General features: G+C 41.7%; 1 protein-coding gene across 1 annotated transcript in view; it reads right to left on the bottom strand.

The window, feature by feature from the left end:
• Positions 1–3,822: 3,822 nt before the first annotated feature.
• The window catches only part of NEK4 (NIMA related kinase 4), a 123,698-nt gene continuing 112,705 nt past the window's right edge, over positions 3,823–14,815 (bottom strand). Inside the window, exons 15-16 of the mRNA XM_082265515.1 lie at positions 11,478–11,611; positions 3,823–3,967 (exon numbers count right to left, since the gene is read on the bottom strand). Coding sequence (XP_082121641.1) covers positions 3,875–3,967; positions 11,478–11,611 — 227 coding nt within the window. The 3' untranslated portion in view covers positions 3,823–3,874. The remainder of the gene's footprint in view (positions 3,968–11,477; positions 11,612–14,815) is intronic.

Below are 14,815 nucleotides of genomic sequence, written 5' to 3'. Positions count from 1 at the left end.
TGATCTCCCTTTTCTATGCCGAACTCCACAAGCCCTCCTCCACTGAGATAGCTTATGGTCTTAAGACTCGCTGGACCCGGGATGTGGGACCTATTGAGGATGAGGAGTGGGGGGAGACACTAGAGACCTGTGAGAAGGTGTCCCCAAAATTGTCTGATAGACTTACCCAGACGTTTATTATACATCAGGCCTACCTCACACCCCTTCGGATGTCCAGATACCAACCTGATTGGGATCCTGTCTGTCCAATGTGCCAGGCGGCTGGAGGCACCTTTTTCCACTTGCTCTGGAGTTGTTCACAGCTCCGGGGCTACTGGCAACAGGTGGTAGCCTTTCTACATGACAAGATGGGGTCTCCGCTGCAACTGGACCCCAAGCAGTGTCTCCTGGGTATATACCTTGATGGGGATATGAATAAGTTTATGTCCATATTCTTGCAGGAGACACTGTTTGTGGCTAGGAAACTGATAGCTAGGACTTGGATGCGCAGCGATCCCCCAACCTTGGCTAGGTGGATATGTGAGGTGAATACCAATATTCCCTTTCACAAATTGCTCTATAAACACAGGGGATGTCCCGCCAAGTTCGATAAAATTTGGGACAGGTGGATGAGTTGTCCAGACACTAATGTATAAGTTTGTTCTGAACACTGCCCGCCTTACATGGTTTCTGTCTTTGTTTATCTTCATGCACCACTACCGACCTATATTGGCTAGCACTAACCGGTTGTACTCTGTATACCTGCATTTTGGCTGTTGCCCTTCCCAATCTTTATTAACTGTACACTGTGTGTATTGTTGTACTTGTTCAGTTTCTCTTTTACTGAGCTATTTTAATTGTACTGCACTAAAGTTTTCAATAAACTCACTGTTTGGAAAAAAAAACAGCATGATTAGTGCACAGGTGTGCCTTAGGCTGGCCACACTAAAGGTCACTCTAAAATGTGCAGTTTTATTACACAGCACAATGCCACAGATGTCGCAAGATTTGAGGGAGCGTGCAATTGGCGTGCTGACTGCAGAAATGTCCACCAGAGCTGTTGCCTGTTAATTTAATGTTCATTTCTCTAACATAAGCCGTCTCCAAAGGCATTTCAGAGAATTTGTCAGCACATCAAACCAACCTCACAACCGCAGACCACGTGTAACCACACCAGCCCAGGACCTCCACATCCAGCATCTTCACCTCCAAGATCACCTGAGACCAGCCATCTGGACAGCTGGTGCAACAATCAGTTTGCATAACCAAAGAATTTCTGCACAAACTGTCAAACTGGGAAGCTCATCTGCATGCTTCTCGTCCTCATCAGGGTCTCGACCTGACTGCAGTTTGTCATCATAACCGACTTGAGTGGGAAAATGCTCACATTCTATGGTGTCTGGCAATTTGGAGAGGTGTTCGCTTCATGGATGAATCCCGGTTTTCAATCCAATGGTAAACAGGTTAGAGGAAAAAAAAATGCTGAAAAATTTTCCACAAGAGGAACTGGGCAAGGGAAAGCCTAGCCTAGGAAAGTATTCAACCTCTACTGTGATGTTTGATACCGGAGAGTCTACTTTAAGAGCAGAAGACTATTCTCTGGAGGGGTCCAGGATCCCACAATGTGTTTTTATTCCTCACAGAGAAATGACTTAATCAGATGGTGTAACAGAAAGATCTTTGAGCTGTGGGAGCTCTAAAAGTCACAAATCTGAGCAGCTTGTGCTTACAAAGCTAAAGAAAAAGGAAGAGAGAGGCTGGCCACCGCACACCTTGCCCAGCCCAAGTGGTTAGCAGATAAAAGCAGCCTCGGCTCCATTCATCCAGGCAGGGTTATCTCTTATTTCTACAGCATGCTTTGGGTCTGGACAAACCTTTTCCCAGCCTGCCTGCTCACCAGTCAGCAGCATCAAATTCATCAGACCTTGTCAGCCTGAGCGGGGGCTCCTAAATATTTACTGTGAATCATGGTGCTAATGAAGGTTGCCCAGTGCCCGAATGTCATATTCCAGGCTAGCCCTACAATCGTTCAAAAGTCCAGTAGGGTCCAAAAATGGCTTTCAAATCTGATGCTGATATGCCAATCCAGATAGCCACTATGTAAAGACTAGCTCTAGCAGCAGTGTGGAAATCTCAAGATTCTTGGATAAAGTCATTAAGAAATATCAAAAATATACAAGGCTAGCAAAGAAATAAGGCATATTGGATAGGGGGAGGGTTATACAGGGCTGGCTTAAAACATTTTTTTGTCCCTCCATAGACAAAGTAAAATTGACAATCCATTAGAAGGAGTCAGACCCCCCCTTATCATTTCTACGCAAATGAAAGAAAAAAAGTAGTGCATTATATAAACTGCACAAAATATCAATGCTTATTTGCAATGTTTTTCTTTTCTCCAAATTATTTGTAATCACTTGCAATGTGCCTTTGAACTTGCCAGAAAATGTTACTACTACAGAATAATCAATTCCTTACCACAGTCCTTGTTGCAATGTGATGGCCTCTTCTTTCTTGGGAGTGCCCAATGACTATCTCCACTAAACCACCATCTCTACCATAGCCCTTGCAGCACTACGTAATCTTTTATGTAGCTGCCAGGGAAGGAGCGAAGGAGAATACTACAGAATATACCTTGAGTGACAGCTCTGAATTTGCTGGAGCTACTGACATCACATCCATGATGGCAGTGCCAAGTAGCAGTCTCGGGGCTTTATGGATGCATTTACAGCTAAATAAAATAAATAAATTACAGTAAAGTGCACATATAATCTTATGGAAAGATTTTTGATGAAATGAATGGTCTGGCAACAGGGTTTTTTTTTTACCAGTAAGCAATTTGTGAAAAATGTACATGGGATAGCTTATGAGAGGACAACAATAGAGACTTTACAGACTACAATCTGTACATGGGCAGTACCCAATTTTGGTTTTACTGGTAATGACTGCTGACCTACATGAACATTATTACAAAGACAAAAAATAAACAACTTTAGTCATAGGTAGAAACAAGTTATAAATCACATTTGTACTTCTGAAGGCAGGAAACATTGATAGGTTTAGGTAAGGCACAACAAGAACAATAAACATACAGTCCAAAAAAAAAATCTATATTACAACATAGCATTCCAAAACGTGTCATATGAACCTGCTCTGTAAATGAACATGATTCTAAATATCCTTCTGTATAAATGTGGCAATATTAAAAACTATTGCTCCCCAAATTTCCTCTGCACAGAGAAAAAAAAAATAACAGAATTTTTTGGTAAAAATGTAAAAGCAAAAAGTGTAAAAAAATAGTTTTAGGGATAGTGCACATGGGTTTTTTGAGATCAGTTCGGCCCTTTCACACGGGCGGTTGTTGTGCCGCTGGTAAAAGCATGTTTTGTTATTTTGAAATTCCAACACTCCTGGCACAAAGATTATTCACATTTGTACATTGCGATTATATATGATTACTTGTATTTACATGCGGCAGTAAATTCTTGCCTTTTGTATAGCAATTGTTTACTTATTTTTTTCTTTGCACTGCGATTAACTCCGTTTACATACAGATAGCTACGGTACATCACTTCTGGACGCTGTCAACTTTATTTTTCTTAAATGCACAAAACAGTAGGTTATGAAAACGTTGCTAAACGCAGTGTGTGAATGGGGCCATAGGGATGCATTGTCTGCATTTAGCTGCGGTAAATAAGTTCCTCTATCCGCAGCTAAAAACTGAATTCTAACTATCCATGTGAAAGGGGCCTTACAGTCAAGTTTGAGGTCTGTTTGTGCTTTGCTTTTATTTATCCAGTCAATGTCACGAGGGATACAAATAGCAAACAATTCACAATGTATTACAAGCTGATCTCAAATGCCCATATACACTAGCTCCAATAAATCCCTTATTTATCTAAAATTTTGAATTCTCTTCAAAAAATTTAAGCTGCTGAACTTTCAGATTGTAGTCGTCATACTTCTCTCCGAGAATTTTCTGTAAACCCAACTGCAAGAAAAAAATAAAAGCCAAGCATTATGTGTTGAAAGCAAATGAATAAAAAACAGGAGAGACTACATTTTTCTTTTTATTACCATAAAAACCTATATCCGGACATTGTTTTTTTTGTTTTGTTTTTTTTTTAAAGAGGACCTGTCATTTTGAAGCTGTCATAATGTACACAGGAAGGGATAGGAAAGGTCAATGCTGTTTTTTTCCACTTCCTGTCTTGGAGATTACAAGTGAACGAAAATCCCTCTAAAGCGAGGGAAAATCACTTAACAGTCTCCACTGGAAGATTTGGGTTTCCACTGACAAACAGAGAGAGTAAGCCTCCTCAAAAGGGACACAGTTAGCAATGAAACCTGACAGACGTTATAACTCTTCCCTACTCCATCCAAAACTACCCACAAAATTGAATTTTTGACTTACTGTAAAACAGGGCCATCTTACCGAATGGGCACGCTGGGCAGTTGCCCGGGGGGGCCCCATCTGCCCAGTGGCTCAGCCCCAGCCAAGCATTAGTCCCGATTCCCGCGTGCATCCCGCCGCCAAACTGCATCCCGTGTCGGCCCTGCACTGCTGTCAGGCTACTTGGGCTGTGGAGGGGGAGCCCACAACTGCAGGAATGCCTGTCCGCCTCCACGGGAACAGGCACACACAGGACAGTCGAGTTTGACTCCCGTCCGTGTGTGTGTTCACCGGACCCAGCCGCCCAACTTGGGAGCTGTCATTAGCCTTGCACTGCTGTACCAATAAATATCGCCTTATCGATAGTTTGCATTTTTATTCTCATGGGTGATTGTGTAGGCAGGGCCCCAGTGTACTGCATTGCCCGGGGGCCTATAATGCTCTAAAGATGCCACTGCTGTAAAATCCTTTTCTCTGAGTTCATTAACGGATATTGCCCCCTACAGGAGTAGGACACTAGGCAGAAAAAAAAGAACTTGGCTACGCCTGTGGGCAGTCCTAGGCAGTATACTCCCCCTCTCTGCTATAGGTCTTCAGTTTTGCAGTGCCAGAAGAAATACAACTCCATAGAGGGATGGGTGCTGTGTCCACCAATGAACTCCCATTTTGACTTTCATTCATTAGCGGACACAGCTCTCCAGGACTCTGAACCATTGGGACGTTCCCAAGCAGTGCCAAACATGAGGGGTGGAACAACAAAAAATCCCAAGTCTAAACACAATAGCCAACCAGATAAACAGGAGCTCAACAAAAAAACAACTGGAGCCCAGCCTGAACAATACACCTACAAAGAGGGAACAGACCCTCTAAACAGCAGCCTGCAAAACTTTTTGGCCAAAGAAAGCATCCGCAGATGCCAACACATCCTTATACACAACTTTATAGAAACCTGCGCCACTGACGCCCGATGACAGAAGGCCCAAGAAGAACTAAGTGCCCGAGTAGAGTGCGCGGTGACAGGGAGAGGGGGAACCTGACCCCTGATCGAATAGGCCTGAGTCATCGTCTAGTGATAGTAATGGTAAGGATTTCCGCGCTAAGTGTGATTGGTGTGAGTATAATAGTGTATAGTGATCAATAAGAAAGCAGCACACATAGGACTCATAGAAAAAATCCTCAAGATACAAAAAATTGGAATATGTGTAGCGCTAACAAAACATATCTATGAATACTAAATACTGAGCAAATTGATAAATTAGCAATCTTGATACAAGATATAATCTGAAAAGTCCGAGTGAAATAAAATATGTATAAATGTCCAACATAAATTGTGAAAAAATATATTGAATATATGTCCAACCCAAATTGTGAAATCCACAAATATACAGGTCCCTCTCAAAAAAATAGCATATTGTGATAAAGTTCATTATTTTCTGTAATGTACTGATAAACATTAGACTTTCATATATTTTAGATTCATTACACCCAACTGAAGTAGTGCAAGCCTTTTATTGTTTTAATATTGATGATTTTGGCATACAGCTCATGAAAACCCAAAATTCCTATCTCAAAAAATTAGCATATCATGAAAAGGTTCTCTAAACAAGCTATTAACCTAATCATCTGAATCAACTAATTAACTCTAAACACCTGCAAAAGATTCCTGAGGCTTTTAAAAATATCATGGGTACTCATAATGGTGACAGGGACATAGTGTAATTCCGCATAAAAACACTATATTTATATTGTGCTTCTTTTCCACTTCATGCTGTATGATGTCTGCTCAAATGTGAGTGTACTTGCTTTGTTTTAATAAATATAGTGTTTTTATGCGGAATTACACTATGTCCCTGTCACCATTTTTTTATATGCCATCGGTTGTTGCTTGATTGCTGAGTACCCATTATTTTGCATTGGAGGAAGAGACATCTGGTGGAGCTTTCTGATACTACATCTTGCCTATATTGGTCCATCCATTCATTTGGTTGACCCACAAAATCTGGTAAGCTGCTAGTTTGCTTACTCTGTGACTTCTTTTCCTCCTGGTGCATTTTTTTCCTCTCATTTCATCTTTATTTTCTGGAACTTACCTGCTGAGACCTTTGGTTTCCGCGGCTTTCCTCGGCACCCTTGTAATTGTTTTTTTACACATGTGGTGGATACTTCCTGAATATTGCTATATACAGTATTACACTATGTCTCCGTTATCCTTCCCTTATTTATGACACCGTCTGCTGCTTGATTGCTTAGTATCTATCGTGTTTATTGGAGGAGAGACATCTGGAGGAATTTTTCTACCATATCAAACGTATTTTGGTCTATCCATTAATTTGGGTGACCTACATATTCTGGTAAGCCTTGAATCTGCCTACTTGGTGAACCTTTTCTTCTTGTGTGGCTCCCTGCTCTTTGTCATTCCATCCTTGATTCAGAGATCTACCTGCCAAGACCTGTGGTTTCCCTTTTTTTGATTTTTTGGCACTATATATTTGTGGATTTCACGATTTGGGTTGGACATATATTCAATATATTTTTTCACAATTTATGTTGGACATTTATACATATTTTATTTCACTCGGACTTTTCAGATTATATCTTGTATCACGATTGCGAATGTATCAATTTGCTCAGTATTTAGTATTCATACATATGTTTTGTTAGCGCTACACATATTCCAATTTTCTGAGTCATCGTCTGCCTGATCCATCTGGAATTGGTCGCAGAAGCAGTGGACAGCCCTTTTCTTAGCCCATCCTTGATCACAAACAGTGGGTCTGACCTCCGAAAAGATTCCGTAGCTGCCAGATACATCCGAATCGCCTGAACCCTATCCAGGGCATGCAACGCAAATTCCTTAGGATGTTTGGGCCTGGGACACAGAAGGCAACACAATGTCTTCATTCAAATGGAAATCAGGGAATACCTTAGGAAGAAGAGACGGACATGAGCGAAGAATTACCTTATCTTTGTGGACCACCAAGTAGGGGGTAGGACAGGATAATGCCACCAGTTCCGACATTCTGTGAGCAGAGGGGATAGCCACCGAAAAGGCCACCTTCTGGGACAGCGTAAGCAGGGGAATCTCCTGAATATTCTCAAAGGGAGGCTTCTGGAGAACTTAAAGCACCAAGTTCAGATCCCACGGTGGTAAAGATCACAACGAAAGAGGGGAATGGGCACAGGGCCCCCATAGCAGGCAATGTCCCCCTCCTAGCCGATAACCCAGTCGCTGGTGGCGCAACACCGCAACACAAAAAATCATCAGGAACAGAGATCCTGGCAGTGAACTAGGTGCTTACTCCTGACTAGGCAGAAAACAAACTGAAGATCTATAGTAGAGTGGGGGAGTATACCACCTAAGACTGCCTATAGGCGTAGCCAAGTTCTTTTTTATGCCTAGTGTCCTACTCCTGTAGGGGGCAATATAACCCGATGGTTCAGAATGCTGGAGAGCTGTGTCAATGAACCAAAGAAAAACAGGATTTTTGACTTACCGTAAAATTCTTTTCTTAGAGTATAATAAGGATTACAAAGTCACTCTGATACAATAGATTATACTGCTGCCTTCAGGAGATTGAACACGGCAAACAGAGCTGTAAGTTATCCCCATATAACCCTTTCCCTGTACCATCCTTCTCCAATGTCGTGATAAATCAATGGTGGGAGTGGATCACAGTGAACTTCCCTTGGCAGAGAAAGATGAAACCTTGTCCTGAAGTTTATAGACTTTAATGACGAGCTGCTAAATTCTAACTGGAGGTAGTAAAATGGGAAGCAGGATGTCCCCTATGGGAACCTTCAGAAATGACAAAAGAAAGCCAGACTTGTCTAAAGCAAGTAGTAACTGGAAGAGAGACTAGAGCAGAGCATACCAAATCTTGATAGTGGAGAAGTCTTCTTTTCCGTAGGATATAGAGATTGGGAGAAATCTGTCCAGGTTAGGTGAAAGGAAGAGACCAACCTGGAAAAAAAAGGGGTCTTGGGCATCAAGACAACCATGTCTCTCTTCCCTGAGAAGTTTAAAGGGTGGTTTATGAAGATTTTGGAAATAATGTGAGTGACACCCTGTACGAAGGTTTCACATTTAAAAAATGGCACAGTGTTCTTTTCCTGCCACCAGCCAGTGGCCAGGTTCTTTTTAAAGGGCAAAGCCATAAACTTTCTGCAGCTGTGGTCCAGAAGATACCATGTGGCCCCATATTCAGACAAACAGGAGAGTGCCAAGCAGGAGCAAAAGTAATAAGCTCCATCAAGACAGCCGTCGCACTCCTGGTGCCATACACCCTAAGGAGTCTAAAGGGGCAGGTTTCCATTAGATGGATGCAGCACAGCTCTGGACTTGTAAATCACTCTGTGGCAACCCACACATTGCAAAAAGTGTCTAGGAGCCCAGTGCCCGAAGAGTACATTATAGGCCAGCTAAGCTTCTTCACAGTGACGTCTGGCACAACCTCTGTGATTATGCCGAGGTTCAAACAATCTGGAAAGCTGCAATATGAACCCTTTCTGGCTCTGCAGCAACAGTAGAAACTTGCTAAACCAATAGGTTGATAGATCTCAAAGAAAAAGGTTGCTTCTCTAACAGGAAAGACACTGTCAATTCTCCTAGGATGTTAGCAAAAAAATAGAGCCTGATGGGAGTGGGAGGGGTTGTACTGAGTTGTCTTACAGGTTTGTATGCCAGTGTCTAATCTCTTGAAGGCAGTATAACCTAATGTACCAGAAGTACTTCACCCTGTGTCTCTTAAAGAGGAGTTCCAGCCTGGGGAAAAAAATTAAAAGTCATCAGCTATGAACACTGTAGCTGCTGACTTTTAATATAAGGACACTTACCTGTCCAGGGAGTCTGCGATGTTGGCACCCCAAGCTGATCTGTCCATCGGCTCCTGGTGCAGGTGTGGGCATCTTCACTAAGGGAAACAGGAAGTGAAGCCTTGCGGCTTCACAGCCCGTTTCCTACTGCACATGCATGAGTCATAAATTAAGTAGATAGCTGCACAATGATTGCTGTGATCCTACTTGGAAGTGGGAGCGGGAACCTGGTTTTGACATGTATCAGTTTCCCCCCGAAAGGTACCAAATGTGGCAGAAGAGGGGGGATGAAGCAAACAAGCAGAGCTTCCCCTTTTGGGTGAATGATTAGGGAAAAAATGTTGGTTCCAGATACATTTTTATTTGCTTTAGGGGAGCTAGAGACATACAGTGAATTTGCCGCAAAGCAGTGTTGTTTTGAGAAGACAGTGGGAATTACAGTGGTAAATGTGAAAAGCAGTAACAGCTTATGAGGATTATGAAAGCTGACAAAGTTCTACATCACCAATTTCTCTCTGTGGCACTTTCAAGGTATCCATTTCACGAATGTGGTGAAATACGTAGAGTTATAAGAATACGATTTGGTGTATGGGTAGCAAGTTTTATTTCAGGGAAGATTATTGCTCTGAACAGAAAAAGGCACAGGCTTATGTCAATGGGCTTTTGTTTGTGTCATATTGGTTTTGCATTCCTATACAAGTCTATACAAATGCCTCTTAAAGCAGGTCAAACAATGGTCAACTGCATGTCAAATCCACCAATCATTAAATGCTGAATACTCTCAGAAGCATCTCAAACCGACGTCAAATTTATGCCATCAACACACCAAAAAAAGGGATTGAAAGCCCTGATAATGCTCTACAGAGAAGAGGGATACTGGTGGAGAGAACACTGAAACCAAGTTAATAAAAAAGAAAGTAAAGAAATGTTGGAAATGGAAAATAAAATATGGTGAAGACAATTAAATAGCAATAATAATGGGAAGAAGAAAGCAAAATCAGAGTGAATTATATTTTTTATTGATATTGCCTGTCTCTGCAATTGTGTATTAAAGTAGAGCTATAAGCAAAACCTTTTATTTATTTTTTTGGATAGAGTAATCTGGGATTTTCTTTATTTTCATTTTTAACTATAGTGGCAAACAGGACAAATAGAGAGGGTGAATCTCATTAACAGGGGAACAGACAGCAATAAAAACTGACAGGTGTTCTAATCCCTCTCCACTGCATCTCCACTAAAAAAAAAGTTTTGCCCTTAGTTGTACTTTTAAAAGGAAATCGAAAAATTAGCATATGGTCTCAAAAGAATTTGACGTTCAGGATGACTACCAAAAGAATAAATGTATAATTGTCTGATATAGCAGATCTTTTAAAAACATACATAATAAACACTATGTGCCAAGCAAGTCAGAGTATTGACACAATAACCTATTAAGATAAACATCAGCTTAAAAAAGAGACTTGTACTGAAACTATGGGGTCTGCCACTTCTGACCTTTAGTTCACTGACAGTAGTCTGGCAGTCATGCTAAAGCAACTATGTAAATCTATCTACATTCTGACTTCACTTGCTGCATACTTGTCTGTGATCACAGACATTGAATGGGCAAACTTGCCGACCAAGCCTTATTTTTTTTAATGCTGCTTATGATCCACCTTCCCACAGATTTATTTACAATACGGTGGGGTAGAGAGGTGGTTAAAGTGATTGTAAAATCTCGTTTTTTTCCCTTATCAAAATAACAAATATGTTATACATACTTGCTCTATGCAGTTGGTTTTGCACAGAGCAGCCCAGATCCTCCTCTTCTCGGGTCCCTCTTCTGTGATCCTGGCCCCTCCCTCCTGTTCAGTGCCCCAACAGCAAGCAGCTTGCTATGGGGGCACCAGAGCCAAGTCACAGCTCCCTGTGTCCATTCAGACACAGAGCCCCGACCACTCTCTCCCCTGTTTGGCTAGCTGACTTTGATTGACAGCAGCAGCAACTAATGGCGCCACTGCTCTGTCTCAGCCAATCAGGAGGGAGAATTTTGGATGGCGGAGACACTCGTGGACATCGCTGGACAGAGAGGGACCTCAGGTAAGTGTTAGGTGGGCTAAGGGGGGGGGGGCGCTGCTGCACATAAAAGGCTTATCTTCATGCAAAGAATGCATTAAGATAAAAACCTTCTGCCTTTACAACTCCATTAATGAAAATGACTCCCAGCACCCAGCTCACTTTTGTCAATATAAAGGAATTTGCATCCCATATTATCCCTCATAGTCCATCTATGCAAAGCAACACAAGGTCTACATACCTCTTTCCGTCTGTTATCTTCCTCATCCATGACATCAAACACTTGTTCCAGGACCTTCACTCCAAGACCCTTCACAACATCAGTTCTCAAAGCCTCAATCATTCTGCGGAACTTTTGTGGAACAGTTAAATTATCTGCACAAGACAAAAATGAAAGGTTCTTAGACTTAGTTGGAGTGCACAGCATCTGTCTATCAAATTTCTAAACAGCAATTTAAAGGACCGGTGTACCTTTAATCAAACTATCATTAGTTCCCCCTTCTCAGTCCCCCTAAGAAAAATTGCATTTACAAACCCTACTTACTTACCACTGTTGCAGAGCTCCAGTCCTCTCCAGCATGCATCCAATGGAACAAAATTCCCTTTAGCACCGTTAGCACCATAACTCTACAACAGAGTAAAGTGAGCGACCTGGGTAGGGGTGGGGCAGTGCAGGCAGTTCAAGGTACACTTGTCCCATAGGGGTGGCCATTATGGTCTCATAATCAAAAACAATGTGGTGCATGTCAAGCAGAAATTTCTGGTCACCTGTATCAGGTAGATATGAAATATATATGTATGCTTAGTTTTGTTGTAGCTAGCAAGTGTCCTCTTGGCTCCTTTTCACGTCTGTAGCAGTTACAAACTGTTGAAAGCCTTCTGTTTAAAAGCCTTGTAGATGCAATTTACATGAATACGTGGAACTGGTTCATAGGAGTGGCTCATCCCAAATGGCAGAGTCTGAGGTTTCAACCATATGTAGCAATTTAGGCAGTCAGACTAAGGAGAGGTTTACTTTAACAATTGCAACGGTTATAGTAAGTGACAGATTTTTTTTCGTATAAACATTTTGGTACATGCTATAACAAATTAAAAACTATGAATTATATATATTTTTTTTTTTTCTTAGGTATTTGGAATAATAAGTTACAACAATGGTTAAAGTAACCCCTTTGTGCCTAAGGGTAACAAAAATCCTAATGCCTAAGCACAATTTTGCAACTTTGACATGTGTTAGTAAAACCGTACATATCATCACAACTATTTTGTGCAACCAGGTGGATTATGCCTTGTTCTTATCAGGACAAAGTAGGCTTTCATTTGGTGGTAAATGGTAATACATATCCCTTTTTTTTTTTTTTTTTTTTAGTTTCAATAGTTTTTATTAGTTGTTTGATTTTTTTTTATTATCAAAGGAAAACTGGCCTAAAATAATAAAAAAAAATATTTTTTTAAATGTAGCTGTACGTTTCTTGCTACTACCATAACCTTCCACCAAAGAACAACCCCAGAATAAATTCTGCTGCTCCTGAAGATCAAAGTAATACCACATATGTGTATGTTATTTGCAGTTTGTACCCTAAGAGCCGGTTCACACTGAGGCGACACGACTTCGGGGGGAGACCTGTGAAGTCGCGTGCACCGCTGTGCACCGCAACTTCGGCGCGACTTGCAGGGACTTCACATAATGGAAGTCTATGCAAGTCGCTCCGAGGTCGCCCCAAAGTAGTACAGGACCCTTTTTCTAAGTCGGAGCGACTTGTGTCGCTCCTATTAGAACGGGTCCTGTACTACTCAATGGACCGCGACTTGTCAGGCTGACAAGTCGCCTGACAAGTCGCGGCAGTGTGAATGGGCTCTTAGTACAGCCCAGAAACAATAGTGCGCATTTTGTTTTTTGTTTTTTTATCCTACATAAAAACACACTGACACAAACACTAATACAAATTAAAAAAAAAAAAAAACTGACCCTGACCTTGACCCAAACAATAACCCTGGCACTGACATAGATCAAACCTTAATCTAAGTTTTTTTTGTTTATTATTATTATTATTTTTTTTTTTTTAACACACACTTTTTCAATTAAAGGCTATCACAGCGATCAGGTGACCAGGAATTGGGAGTTCCCAGTCCCGGTTCCGGGCCCAGAGCACCTGGTTGAGAGCACGCCATGCGGTATGCTCCCAGCACAAAGGCAGATACGCAAATATGCGGCCCAATGGAAAAATGCCCAGTCTAGTGGGGCCTTATATTTGCATACAATTGGCGCCAAGGGGTTAATATTTAAGGTTAATCACTCATAGACAAGGAGTTTATACTTCCGCTATTCTTCAAAAAACAGAGGTAACAGGTGTTTAAAAAAAGTAGTAATATGTAATTTTTAACATCGTAATAAAATGTATGTTTCAGTCCAGGAAGTAGAGCTGCACGATTCTGAATAAAATGAGAATCACAATATTTTTGCTCAGAATAAAGATTACGACTCTCTCATGATTCTTGGCGTAACATCCTCTTTTATATTATACAAAAAAATTGGGTTACCTTTACTGTTTAGATTTTTTTAAATTCATTAAATTGTATTTTTTTCCCAAAAAGCTGCGTTTGAAAGACTTCTGTGCAAATACAGCGCGACATAAAAGATTGCAATGATCGCTATTTTATCCTCTAGGCCAGTGATGGCGAACCTTGGCACCCCAGATGTTTTGGAACCACATTTCCCATGATGCCCATGCACTCAGCAGTGTAGTTGAGCATCATGGGAAATGTAGTTCCAAAACATCTGGGGTGCCAAGGTTCGCCATCACTGCTCTAGGCCCTAGAGACTAGGGTCTCTGCTAAAAAAATATATATAATGTTTGTGGGTTCTAAGTAATTTTCTAGCAAAAAATACTGATTTTAACTTGTAAGCAACAAGTGTCAGAAAAAGGCTTAGTCTTTAAGAGGTTAAACTGCCCTCCTTTACAGACTTTTTATTCCTTTGATCTAAAACGGTGATCACTAAATGGCGGACAGTGGGCCAAATGCGGACCGCGTCACGTTTCCATTCGGACAGCTGCGGTACCGCTATTTAGCAGCCTTCTCTTCCCCTGCCGTCGCTCTGTAATCCTCACAGAGCAGACAGCAGGAGACAGGACAGTTCTGGATTGAGGGTGGAGCTGGGCGGAGCTGCCCGAGGTTAACAAGCAGATGACTGGCTGAAAGAATGAAGGGCGGTCCTAGCAACCATTCACAATCTTACAACACCCCCCTCCATCCAGATATGCTATGCCTGTGCCTCCCTCCAATCTTTGATCTGTGTAAGCAAGGTAAGACAGTGAGGGAGGGGGTGAAGTCGCAGGGAGTGAGGACACTAGTTTGAAAAGCTCAAAATGAGGAACGTGTGTACTGAGAACAGTGAAAATGGGAGAGCTGAGGACTGTGGTGGTGTGTGTGTGTGACTAAGTACTGTAATGTGAGGGAGGGGGGGTTAGGACAATGAAGTGGGGGGCTGAGAACTGAAATGGGGGTGGGATTGAGGACATTAAAGTGGAGAGCTGAGGACTGTGATGTGGTGGGCTGAGGACATCATAGTGGGAGGGG

This window comes from Pelophylax lessonae (assembly GCF_965119305.1).
Source record: "Pelophylax lessonae genome assembly, chromosome: 8".
Lineage (NCBI taxonomy): Eukaryota > Metazoa > Chordata > Amphibia > Anura > Ranidae > Pelophylax > Pelophylax lessonae.
The sequence above is the reverse complement of the archived record's forward strand: the minus strand, read 5'-3'. Positions and strand labels throughout refer to the sequence as shown.